Consider the following 13,140-nt stretch of genomic DNA (forward strand, 5'->3'; position numbering starts at 1 on the left):
GATCTATTTCTCCCACCAAAATGATTTGTCTTGTTTCTCCCACCAAAATGTACTGTGGGCTTCTGAGTGCAGGATGGAGATATATTTATTTTCGTATCCTCAGTGTTGAGCATGGTTCCTGGATGATAGCAGGTGTTGTTTGAATCTTTTTGAATGCACAAACGCCAAAACAAAACAAAACTGCGGTAGCAGCCGTATTACAACATTTGGGCTTTTTAGTGGCCAGAGTATTAAGAAAACTGGCATCAGCCACAGAGGTTTCTCCTGGGACCTAAAGCTAGGGAATATACATTGGGGTTTTTCCCCACTTTTTAAAAGTTTTATTGAAACTGAAAAAAAATGCCTCTAATTAAAAAATTTATAAAAATCATTTTAAAGTCATACCACCACCTCTAGGTGGCCACAGTATTATTGACATTTTAGTGAACTCACTCCCAATTTTTTCCTGCATACTCTGTACGTATTTGGTTATTTGTGCACCTTATTCTCATAGTATACATCTCCTTTGAGGGAACATGCCTGTCTCTGTAAAGCGACCCCAGTAGGGTGAGGTGATATGGTAGTATAGAAAAAGCCTGGAGCTTTCCGTTGTAGTGTCTGGGTATTACATTCTGATTCTACCACTTATTTTCTCTGCAATCTTAGGGAAATGATTCCACTACTCTGGGCCTCAAGTCTTTTCATCTGTAGGATATGACAATATCAACCTCTTTGCATCATTATTGTGAAGATTAAGTGAGATAAAAATATGCACTGGCTCATAGTGAGTATTCAGGAAATTGTGTTTAGGAAAAATCATTCCTTACGTTCTTTATTCATGTTGTTTTCACCTTTGTGTTTTAGTGAACAACAAGACTGTGAAATTGCTCAGGAGATTCAGGAGAAGCTGGCTATTGAGGCCGAGAGACGACGCATTCAGGAGAAGAAGGATGAGGTACAACTTAGTTAATGCCCCTCCACCCCACAGAGGAGGGCTGCTCAGCTCCAGAGCTGTGACTTTCTGTATTCACAGGCTCAGTGTAGGGTTGCTGGATGGGCAGAAGAACTCTCCCCTTTTGCGGTGCATAGTGCAAGTGTCGCCCTCCATGAACCACTGTTTATTGCCCTTTGACCAGTTGTTTAAGTGGCGAAATCTTAAAAGATGATAATGGATAATTTGACATAAATTGTGAATTCGTTTCCGTAGGGCTACTGTAACAAATTACCACAAACGTGGCTTAAAACAATAGAACTTGGGCTTCCCTGGTGGCCCAGTGGTTGAGAGTCCGCCTGCCGATGCAGGGGACACGGGTTCGTGCCCCGGTCCGGGAAGATCCCACATGCCGTGGAGCGGCTGGGCCTGTGAGCCATGGCCGCTGAGCCTGCGCGTCCGGAGCCTGTGCTCCGCAACGGGAGAGGCCACAACAGTGAGAGGCCCGCGTACCGCAAAAAACAAAACAAAACAAAACAAAAAAAACAATAGAACTTTACTGTCTCACAGTTCTGAAGGCTGCAAATCGAAATTCAGATGTTCGCAGGGCCATGCTACCTATTAGGAAAGAGCCTTCTTTGCCTCCTCCTAGCTTCTGGTGGCTCTTGGCTGTCTGGCATTCCTTGGCTTGTAGTTGCATCATGTCAGTCTCTGCCTTTATTGTCACATGGCCTTCTTCCCTGTATCTTTTTGTCCTTTTGTTTTCTTATAAGGACACCAGTCATTGGATTGAGGACCCACCCTAATCCAGTATGATCTCCTCTTAATTATATCTGCAAAGATCCTATTTCCGAATAAGATCATGCTCTGAAGTTCTTGGTATAAATGAATTTTTAAGGGACGCTTCAGCTCAAGACTGGGTGTCTGTCTGTCTGCGGGTTATTCCCACAACTTTAGGGAGAGCAGACCTTGAGTGTAGCCTGAACAGGAGTCAGGGACTGTTCATTGCTCTCATTCTTTTTTGTTAATGGTTTCACTCTCCTGTGATATGCTGCCTCAAAACAATGGTCTGTTTGATTCTGTATATATTTTTAAACTGTGTTGTTTTTAAAGCTGAAAATGGTTAAAATTAGCAGTAGTATATGGTTTGTGAGAAGACCTGAATTTGCGCTTAATGATCACTTGCTTTTGTGTTATGTTTTCAGCATTTCAAATGGTTCCTTTTCAATTTGCATTGATTGTCTGTCTGCTTTTTTTACACGTATTGTGCTGTTCTTGGCCATTGTCTTGATTAATAATAAGGAAAAAATGATTTATTATTTTTAATAGTAGAACGACCATATGGTATTTTGCATACTCAGAAATGCTTTCCAGGGTTAAAGTGGGTGCTATCAATAAGTACATAAACTGGGACTCTCCTGGGCAAACTGACACATACGATCACCCTATTAAATAGATATAATCAGGGTTATCAGTGAACCAGCCTGCATCTTCTGTTCCTCCACTGAGCCATCCTTGTTCCTCTGGAACTCCTTGTTCAATGCCAGGTGAGTGTGAGACGCCTGGTGTGAGTGTATTTAGCTATTTCTTTAAGAAACAAACCATGATTATGTGATGATCAGAGTTGTAAGTAGGAATTAAGGATTCCTTTTCATCCTTCCTGTTAGCAACACAGGAGCTCTTTCTTACTACAGGATGTGTTGCATCTCTATAGTCAAGACTGCCTTGGAGATGAAACTGGCAACTGAAAGAAGTGATTATGTTTTGTAGACAGAAAAGCTTCTATTTTAAATATCACAGAGTAATGAAGTTGGCTTCTTATAAATGCTACTGGTGTCCTGTAATTCCCCCCCTCCCCCCACCCCATTCGGGGAAAAACAGTATTCGGGAAACCAAAATACTTTATTTTACGCGTGTGGAATCTAAATAGCAGTCACAATAATCTCATTGTTACACTATATAAAGTGTGTAGTGTAGTGAATAACTGCATTTTTCAGATGAAGAAGTTGAGTCTTGAAGAAGTAAATGACTGGTCCCAAGCTACAATAAGATGCCAGAGAAATGTCTGTACAGTTCAGTCTCCTGACTGACTGCCTCTGACCTGGATGTACTGTGACACAACATAGAACGCAGAGACTTTGGAGTTAGACTATCCTGGGTTTGAATCTTATCCATTTAACTTTTAGCTGAGACTTTCAGCATCTCACTTAACCATGTAGAGCCTCAGGTTCCAAATTGAAGAAGTCCATGGTAACGCCACAGTTACCCCAAAGGGCTGTTGTGAAGTTTAAATAAAATTAAGTATATAAAGTCTCTGCCACATATTAAATTAATAGTTGCTCTTTCCTTTTTGCTTTCTTGCCAGGTGTTTTCCCCACCATTCTGCCCCTTACAACAACTCTGATTTCTCTTATAGGGAGATAAGCGTGAAATTAGAAAGGGGAAACAATACACAGGCTTAGGTGTGTTCTAGTGTGGTCTGATCTGAGGGATCTTCAGGAGTTTATGCTTTGCTGCCCTCCTACTACACTGCCTTCCACTATTGTTTGACCTACTGAAATGTTCCCCCCTCCCCAGTGCAGTGCAGTGAGAGATGAGAAATCCAGTTGTGGACGTTTAGTGAGACTAGCCTTTAAAAAACTGCTTTCAGACTTTTTTGACTTTTCACTGATGCCTTAGATTAGATGGCTGTCCCGCCAAGATGTTCTTCTGTTGTAGAAAAATGTGACTTCCAGCTGACTAGTATGTTGTAATATTAAATAAACAAAATCTGCCTTAGTAAAGTTTGATGTTGAAGGATGTATGATAATCCTTATTTATTTTAGTCCAGGGTGCCTAATAGGGGAGACTAAGACAATTGTGCTGATTTTTCTGTCCAACTTTGCATTGCCTGTTACTCATCAACTGTCCGAATTCTCCCCCCTCCTCACCGCCCCCATGCTCTTCTGCTTCCTTGTAGAGTCTGCCTAGCTAATGAGTTCTTACTGAATGGCAGGGCTGTGGAAAATTCCTCTCTGGATTTTCACCCAAATCTCTTTTAGAGATTTTTGGGGTCAACTCTCTTGGGTAGTTCCTAGTCCCCCAAAACAGATGTAGAATCCAAGGCCCCTTTCCTCTTGGGACAGATTTTTTTCTGAACAACATTGTTCCTGAGTAGTGTTATACGACTTCGTGTGGGTGAATTAGCATGTCTAGCTTTGTTATGGTATAATTTTATTGTGTTTTTTAACAAGAGCACAGATGTAAGGAAGGTAGCATTTCCATTGGGGAGACAGATGTAGAAAAGTTTAAAAAAGATCCTTTGTATTCTTACCAACATTGTGGCCTCTCCCTCCTTCCTTTCCCTCCCTCTTTTCTCTCTTTCCCTCTTCCTTCCTTCCTTCCTCTCAGTGCCCTGTTGAAGGGGCTTGTAGCCTTTGGTAATACTGGACTGTATGAGTTTGTGATTAATATGGGGGGATTAATTTTATTGGGATCTTTCTCTTTGGTCACAGCTTTAGCATTTGTCAGTGTTGTTTAATGAAGCCAAGAAATGTGTGTTTAGTTGATTTAACTCAGTTATTCTTAAATAAAACTCTTAACTAATTGTGTGTGAATGTATACATATGTGTGTCTTTGAACCTAGGTCCAAATATATGTGAATGTGAAACTATTTTAGCGAAAAACTTTTTTTTTTTTTTTGCGTAAATAAACAGTAGCATGGCCAACCATGTTATGAAAAGTCTGTGGCACTAGTCCAACAATTTGGAGCCGTTTATAATGTGAACTGTTCAGGGATAAACTTAGTAACCAATTTACATTAAAAATTAATCTAGTGTGAGCCATGGTACCTTTTCATAGCATTCTTAAGGTCATTAGTAATTTGTGTTCTAAAAAAATATTTATATAAGTTGGTAATATCTAGAGAATAGCTCAGATAATAATAATTTTAGCAACTGAAATTTTTTCCTATGTTTTGGCACTTTAGAAATAGGTTTATACATATATAGCCAGACGGGGAGTGAGTGGGTTTCTTCTGGTTGAGAAAATTCTTCTCTCTTTTTATCCTAGTTATACTGATGTTTTTATAGCAACGGAATTGGTGTTACCCTCTTTTTCTGGTCTTATAGAGTAACCCTTTTGGGATTATTCCTGCTTGAGTTCCCTACTGAGTTAGATGTTAGTATATTAATTGCTAGTTAATAAAAGAAATTTAGCAATCTAATGGAATGGCTTCCTTTTTTTTGTTCTTCTGACAGTCATTTGACAATCACATTTTCAGATCTCCTTTAGTTTGTCTTTATACCCAAGATTTTCTCATTTTGAATCCCAGTACTATTGTATGATAGAGGTGAAAACTTTAAGGGGGAAGTAACCCTGATATAAAATCATATAAACCATAAAAATACCCTAAGGGATCCAGCACCACAGTTAATTTGTCTTCTACTTGAGAAAGATGCATGGGGTTCCTCTGGGTTCCATTGCACCTTGATTGTATGAATGCTTCTCTTAGAGCGCTCATCTTTGCGTGTCTTACATTAGGTTAATCACTTTTCTTCTAGCACTTAATAGATAAGAACATTAACGATATTGACCACATATCTTGTTTCCCTATAGGAGGTCTCTAGCAGAATGTTTGACCCATTGAAGGGAATCAGTAAATCTATGTTTTTCTTAAAATAACTTTCCTCTAGCGTTCCAGGGATCCTTACCTGTGCCCTTACTTATGCTCACAGCTTCCAGTTTTCCAGAGTTGAGTGTTGTTTCAATAAATGTATTTACTAGAAAGTCTTGTATGCAACAGAGTTGTTTCTACATATTAACCCAAAGTAAGTCTACCTGATTAATTAAAAAATAATTGAATGTGACTTCAAAAGGGCTTATGAGTTCTTTTAGATTTTTTTCCCCAAGTTATGTTTTATTGAACACTAGTTTCATAAGGTTTATATTTTTTTATGTAACAAAAAGGCATCTGTCACAAAATAAATTTGGAAATTCCTGGGTTACAGGAAGATAACAGGTTACTTTTCTTTTATCAAAGAAATGAGCTAATGTGTTTAAAGAGTTAGATATAATACATGTTTTCTATTGAATGCTTTCTGGTTTATTTGGAGAAACTTTTGATACCAGTGTTCTCAGAAACAGAGCTTGAGAAATGCTGTTCTAGACCAACCTTTAACAGGAAGGAAGCTGAAGACTAAGGAGGTTGTTTATGTCAAGGGTGACTACACTGCATCCAAGCATTGTGACTAATAATTGCCATCTTTAGCTTGTTTCAGGGGAAATTTTTTATATTGAAATCGCCTCACTAAACCCATTGTGCAGTAATGTTGGAGAGCAGGGAAGAAAACTGACTTGGGCTATACCACGGTTTATAACATAGCAGCAATTTTCCTTTCACTCCTCAAGTCTAGCCAACTGTTCTTCTCAGACAGAAGAAGCTTACTCAGAAAAGAGCTGAGAGGTTAAAAGAGCAAAGGGTTTGGGTGCTAAGGTGCATGACACATTATGATTATTATTATTCTACTCGGTTAAAAGCCCTCCTTTTGACTAGCTAATGCATTGTACAAAAGAGGCATCACCTTTGTTTCTCTTTGGTTCAACTTTGGCTCTTCACATTGAGAAGGCTTATTACTATGTATTAATTAGGACCAAATTCAATAGCAGCAAAGCAATTATAAAGTCCCTGGAGTAGAGTTTAATAATTTCTACTGGCAGTTGGACCTGGTAATTTTCCTCTATATTGTTATTCAGTTATATCAAGGGAAACTTTTTGTTTTCAGTAAAACAAACCACTTAGGAAAATGAGTGTTGGGTGCTTAGTAAACGTGACAACTCAGGGAAGTGTTTACGTTTTCTTCCCACTTGTGCAGTAAAATAAATAGGGATTTGGGAAATTCTGTAACAGGTATTACTTTGGGGAGAATAAATTATCTTGTCACACCTCTCTCTTCTCCTAACTGACTGGTATATTGCTTTGCAAGACATCAAACAGAATGAACCTGGCACAGGGGATGGTACCTGGTAACACTCTCAGATTTATTACAATGGTGCATTAGGGTGTCAAGACATTTGACTTTAAGGTTGAGTAGTTCAGACTCTATTTTACAGATAAAGAATTCAGGCCCAAAGAAATCCATTTTAGTAGTTAATGTTTCTGTCCCCGTGTCTCTAAAGCATCTCTGACTTGAACTGGAAGAGAAAAAGAAAATCATCATATTCTTTAGGTTTAGGGGATTTTTTTCCATCAGAGTATTAGAAATTCAGATCTCTTTGCATGAAAATTATACTTGTGTTTTAAGTGGGACTGTGTTCTTTACCTTTCATTCTGAGCTGCAGTATTTTGTGAGTGCTTTTGCATGGATTACTTATCAAATATATATGTATATATTTTACAGACTTATGAGAAGTTTCCAGCATAGAAATCAGTTAAAGGATATATGTTAATAGTATATTTATAAGTTTGAATTTAGGCATGTACTTAACATAAAGTCAGGTTTGTAAGGCTATTTTGTGAGCATTAAAAGTCAAGTATATGGATAACGTTTGCTAATTTACCTAGCCTCAGGATCCAACTTACTGCTACAGTGATATAAGAGAAATTGAGTCATTCAGATGAATTTTATTTGCCTTGCAGTCTTAGTATATTCTTCACATTGACTTATTCAGAAAATTGCAAAAAGAAGAATAGTGATTAATTCTTGCCTCAAAATTTGCACCATTTACATCTGAGCACATCTTATATTCCTCATTGTAAATATAAAGAAGTTAGCCCCTCAAACTACCTATGGCTATTATTACCATTTGCATCGGTGAGTATTGTTGCCATATTTGTAAGATCTTTAAGAATCTGATAATGACTAGGGATCTTTTTTCCAAAAAAGTGTACATGAATAAAGTTTATGTGCTATTTTATTGGGCCTTTCATAAAAATAATCTTCAAATTCAGAACACTGTCACTTTCTAGCTCAAAACCTTTAGGAACCCCTCATCCCTTACATTACAGACACCAGACTTCTTAAGATTGTCTGTAAGGGGCGCCTGTGATCCAGCTTCTGCCTGGTTTTTTAGCCTCACCTTTCTCTGTAACACCCCACATCCAGTGTTCTAATTGGACTATTGGTTGTTCCCTAGATTGATGTCCATTAAAATATTTATAACTTTGCTGATGCTGTTCTCTGTTCTTCCCTTACCCTTTGGAATCCAGTTCTTTGTTCAAAACCTAACATTAATGCAAAGCCTTGAACTAATCCGTTTGAGTAGAAATAATATTCCCTCTTTTGTGCTCCCATAGACATTTTACCCTCTTTTTTGAGGCATTTATAATTCAGTTGTATTGCAGCTATTTGTATATACCTTTGTTTTCATGGGGGACGGTAATCATTTAGGGGACGCAGTCAGAATGTTATTACTCATCAGTCAGTAACTGCTAAAAACTTGCCTGGAGATAGAGCAGAGGGGAGACAGGAGGAAGACTGTTTTCTCTTTTTTATTAGTTAAGACGGTGGTCCTCTAATGCAAAGCTAAATGAGAACCAACTGAAAAATTCTTTTTAAAAAGTTTTCAAATTACATTGTAAATACAGTTTATAAAAGTTTATAGATTATGGTACTCTTCCTCATTCAGACTTAGTGAATCATCATCTTGGAAAAAGGGCCCATAAATATGTATTTAAAAAATTCTGTTCTATAACCACCTTTAGGAACATTACATTTGAATGTCTTCAAGTTAAGTAAGATTTAAATTCAATTAAAAAAAACCTTTCCCTCTCATCTGGATCTTGTGCCCTTCCTATTGAGCAGTCATCTGTGGCATTTGGACAGAAGGAGCTTAATATCAGGAAGTCTAGAGAGCCTAGCTGGAGGCAGAGCCACAAAAGCCTGGCAGTGGAATGTCAAACCATTGACCTGTAGGGTCACTGTATGGAGTTTGTTCATTCTCTGGTAATGTTTATTTCCCTTCTCTTTGTATTTGCAGGACATAGCTCGACTCTTGCAAGAAAAAGAGTTACAGGAAGAGAAAAAGCGAAAAAAACACTTTCCAGAGTCCCCTGGAGCCAATGCTTATGGTGGTAGTTACTCTTATGAAGATGGAGGTAAGTTTTTGCATCATGACCTACTCTATCCTTAGACTCAGTTGCAAGACACCCATTTAAATTTGTCTGTAAAGTGACCCTAGGGCCCCTTTAGATTTGTGGTGGAATTTTATCTTATCTAATAAATTCATCTGTTCTTTAGTTGGATGACCAGAGCCATTTTTATGGCTGTTAAAACTTGAATATAGTTTAGCAAAATTTGGCGTGCATTGGAATGTTGTATTACATTCTAAGCACATAAACTGGGGTGTGGAAAAGTGGCATACGAGTCTCTGGGCTTGATCTTTCTCAAGGAAATCTGGACAGTACTGTTTGAAGCAGCAAAGTGGCACAAATAATAAAGGAGGTACAGCATTTATCAGTTACTGGATACCAAAGCTTTTTTTCCATGCTTCGTATCTTTTAAACCTAGGCCAATGGGTTAACCTGCTGATGACAAAATTGAATTTTAAGATTCTCTGTTCCTTTTTTGCTCTTGATGCTTTCTTTGCTATTTGATTACCATATAGAAAAATTTCTGAGATAGAGAGATCCCTTCTCTAGTGCTTGCTTTTGCAGTGGTGGTGGTGGTGATGGTGTGGTGGTGGCACTTGTGGTGGTGGTGAATCTTTATCTTAAAAGTGTGTTGGGAAACGAATATTGACAAATATTGTTCAGTCCTTTTTAAAGATCTGTCAAAGGAAAGACATTTCCTATGGTTTTTAGTGTCTGTATTTATTGTAGTTCAGCTTGGAGACTATACTTAGGATACCAGCTAAATAAAATCTAAAAGCAGCTTCTAGAGAGTAAAGATTTTAAGGTCAGTAATCCCCAAGTCCCTTGAAAATTAATTGTCAATTGCTTTTCTATAATTTCATTGTAAAAGGTAAGCAGGTATTTGTCTTTGATGAGTAGAATGAAAGATACATATATGTAGGTGATAGGATTATTATAGTTTGAGTCTTGCAGTCACAGTGTTCTAAATCTATCCTAATCAGTAGAGCTCAGCTCTATAACACAATCAGTAAGCAGGTTGATTCTCTACTTATTGCTTGGCATGTTGTTCTTCCATATGTAAAATGCTCAGCTCTTTGTTGATAGCCATTTTCCTTATGCTGGTCTTTCTAATCAAATGTGGTACATCATTTAAAAAGAAAAATTATTGCCGTATTTTTCTGTACTAGAGGTCAGAAGGTAAAGAGTTACTCGTCAGCTTTAATTAAAATCTTAGAATTGTGGTCTGGCGTAAAACATTAGGGTGGTAAGTAAATTAAGTACACTAAAGTACTAATTTTAGCATTCCTCTATTAAAACCTTATACTAACTTGAATTGGGACTCAAGCCTGGTGGTTTTGACCAGACTGCTGACATACTGTTTCATCTCTCTAGACTATGTTAAGAATTCCGTGGACTTTCAGGGACACCTAAAATTTTTACAAATCTCTATTTAACTGCTTTTGTAAAGTTATGGAGAATGGCATATATGCTACTTTTTTGGAGTTGAGGGGGATTGGTAAGGGAAAACAATGACCTTCTGAGCATGTGCCTGTAAAGTACTGTTGGAATTTCTCTTCAGTTGTGTTGTTGTTGGGAGACGATATATCGCTGAGCACGTGATCTTCATTTATATGCCTTTGAGTTAGACTAAGTTGAGTTCCACAGAAACCATAATGCAGTCCAGCTCATATTTACAAAGCAGCCTTACGTTCTTTGCAGTGGTCCTTTCCCAACACATAAGGGATATTCTTTAATTGTACTTCTTTGCGCGCAATATGATTTTTGTCTGTCTTATGACAATCACAGCAAATCATTACAGAAGTGGTTGTTTTAGCTTTCATTTTACTTAAACTTTAATAAATTAATCTTTTAAGAATAATCATTTATAGATTTTCTACAAATCTGAAATTATCCAAAACATCTGTCAGATTTATATCGATTGAAATGGTATATCTTATTCATTTATGAATCCATGTTTTTTTTTCAAAGCCACTTACCTGTATTGCAAGCACATTAGAGACTTTAAGTCATGGTCTTTGGAGTCATTAGACCTTGATTCACGTTTCATCCATTCCTTAGAAAAATTGTAATGTTAAGGAAGTTATCTACTGGAATCACTCTAAGCCTTTTTCTCACCTCTAAAATGGAGATTCTAAAAATAAATCCTTCGCATGGATGTTGAGAAGATTAAACAACATAATTTTTCTGAAGACTTACGAACTCTAAAGTACTATTATTTATACATATATTAATGTAATGTGTGTACTACATAGTATTTTGTCTATTTAAACAAAAATCATTTTATTTTGAAAGACAAACATGGAAGCACACAAATCAAATGTATGCATATATATATATATGCAAACATATGTGTGGGTGTAGATATATGTATACGTATATACATGTATATGTATGTATGTATGTATTGGCTATAAGGAAGTTAATTATATTTGCCAAATAACTTGGTCTCAAGAAACATAAAAGTCTCAGTCCTTAACTGAACTGGGTTTTAAAGGATTCAAACAGATTCCTCCACCCCCTCTCTTTTTTTTTTTTTCTTTCCCAGGTTTAAAGATATCACAAGTGATCACAATAAATATTTTTTCCTGTCAACTCTGTGAAAACATAGTGACAGCTCTGTTCTAATTCTTGCAACACACTTCCCTAAAGTAAAACTACTAATATTTGTTAACTTTTTAGAAAGAAGTAAAAATAAAAAACAAAACAGTCATAACTTGACAAATCCATGTTGAAAACAAAACCTTTCTTGTCTCTTTTTGGGCTTAAAGGCAGGCTTCACTTCTGCAGTTTTCTGTGGGAACATAGGTATTAACACTAAACCATTGTCTCCTAGTTGGGGTCATCATTTATGTAGCTGGTCAGTATTATGTTAATTCACAGCAGTAGTGAAGTGATTCTTTCTCAGCTGTCAAGATACTCCTAAAATAACAGTTTGGCTAAAAGAGTAGATACTTTATTTTATTACAGAGAGTAATTGTTCTGTTTCACTTCTGCTTATGTAAAAAATAAGTTTTCCATAAATTATGAAGATAAATACCTCTACAGACTTTTTAGAAGACAGATTTTAATTTAGATGTAATCTCTGAGGCAAATGTTCTTTTCTTCTGGAAAGCTCAAGAGGAAACAATTTGGAGTTTTTAGTGGAAGCTTATGGCATAAGAGATACATATAACACACCTCCCCACCTCTGTTCCTTCATTAGATAACAATAACACACTTTAACAAAAGCAAAAAACCCAAAACAAGCAAACAAAACCCGTAATAACTAAGGAAGTTTATGGTCGTTTATTTTTTCTACATCCCACCCAATTACGGTAGCTGTTTCAAAAGCAGTTCAGCGAGTTACTAATTCCAATAGGGAATCTTGGCTATCTTAGCAATTTTCCACAGAATTAGGATTTCTTTTTGTTACTTCCCAGTTAAAGTAAAAGTCTTAGAAAATGTTAAATACGCTCTTGCAATGTGCATTGTTAATTTACTTCCTTTGTTTTCACAGTTTGCTTGTTCTTAAATGAGACCTGACAAAAAAGCACCCATCTGTGGGCTGTTTCTGCAGTTTGTGTTAAACTTAGGGACTTGTATATTTAGCACATATTGTATTTTTATACCCAGAAAACAATATCATAAAGTTTTTTGAAATGTATTTAGGAAGTGACTTCTTTTTTATGTATTCTGTTATGGCATCTCTTTTTAATTTTTTTCCTCTGAAAAATTTCAAGTAAGATTAGGAACAGAGTTATCCAAAGATAATACGGTCATTTACTCACTTAAAATTCTCCTTTACTCCCTCTTCTTCCACACTGAACCGTAACATGGCTGGGATTGTTGGCTTTGGCCACCTATGCGGAAAGGACAGAGGAATACAAAAATCTGTGGCTCATCACTCTAGTGGACTGAGTAGAAATTAGCAATATTCTGACCTAGATTTATTGTTATTTCCAATAAGAATATTTGAAAGTCTCTGACTGGAATCACAAAGCTTAATTCTTTTTCTGTTTTATAAGACTCCTTCAGCTCTCACTTTTCCCCCATATACTAGTTCCAAATTGGTTTTATAAATAGAATTAAACATTTAATGACTAGAATTTGTGTTATTGGCAAATATTAAAGTATGTGTTAACTCTTCGCTAATCATGATCAAGCTCTTCTTTCAGATTTA

General features: G+C 36.7%; 1 protein-coding gene across 3 annotated transcripts in view; it reads left to right on the forward strand.

The window, feature by feature from the left end:
• CCDC50 (coiled-coil domain containing 50) overlaps positions 1-13,140 on the forward strand; it is a 65,835-nt gene that overhangs the window by 28,915 nt on the left and 23,780 nt on the right. For all 3 annotated transcript variants that reach the window (XM_060150285.1, XM_060150286.1, XM_060150287.1), the window contains exons 4-5: positions 844-934; positions 8,867-8,984. In XM_060150285.1, the coding sequence (XP_060006268.1) occupies positions 844-934; positions 8,867-8,984 (209 nt within the window). The remainder of the gene's footprint in view (positions 1-843; positions 935-8,866; positions 8,985-13,140) is intronic.

The sequence above is a fragment of the Lagenorhynchus albirostris genome, chromosome 5, assembly GCF_949774975.1.
Source record: "Lagenorhynchus albirostris chromosome 5, mLagAlb1.1, whole genome shotgun sequence".
Taxonomy (NCBI): domain Eukaryota; kingdom Metazoa; phylum Chordata; class Mammalia; order Artiodactyla; family Delphinidae; genus Lagenorhynchus; species Lagenorhynchus albirostris.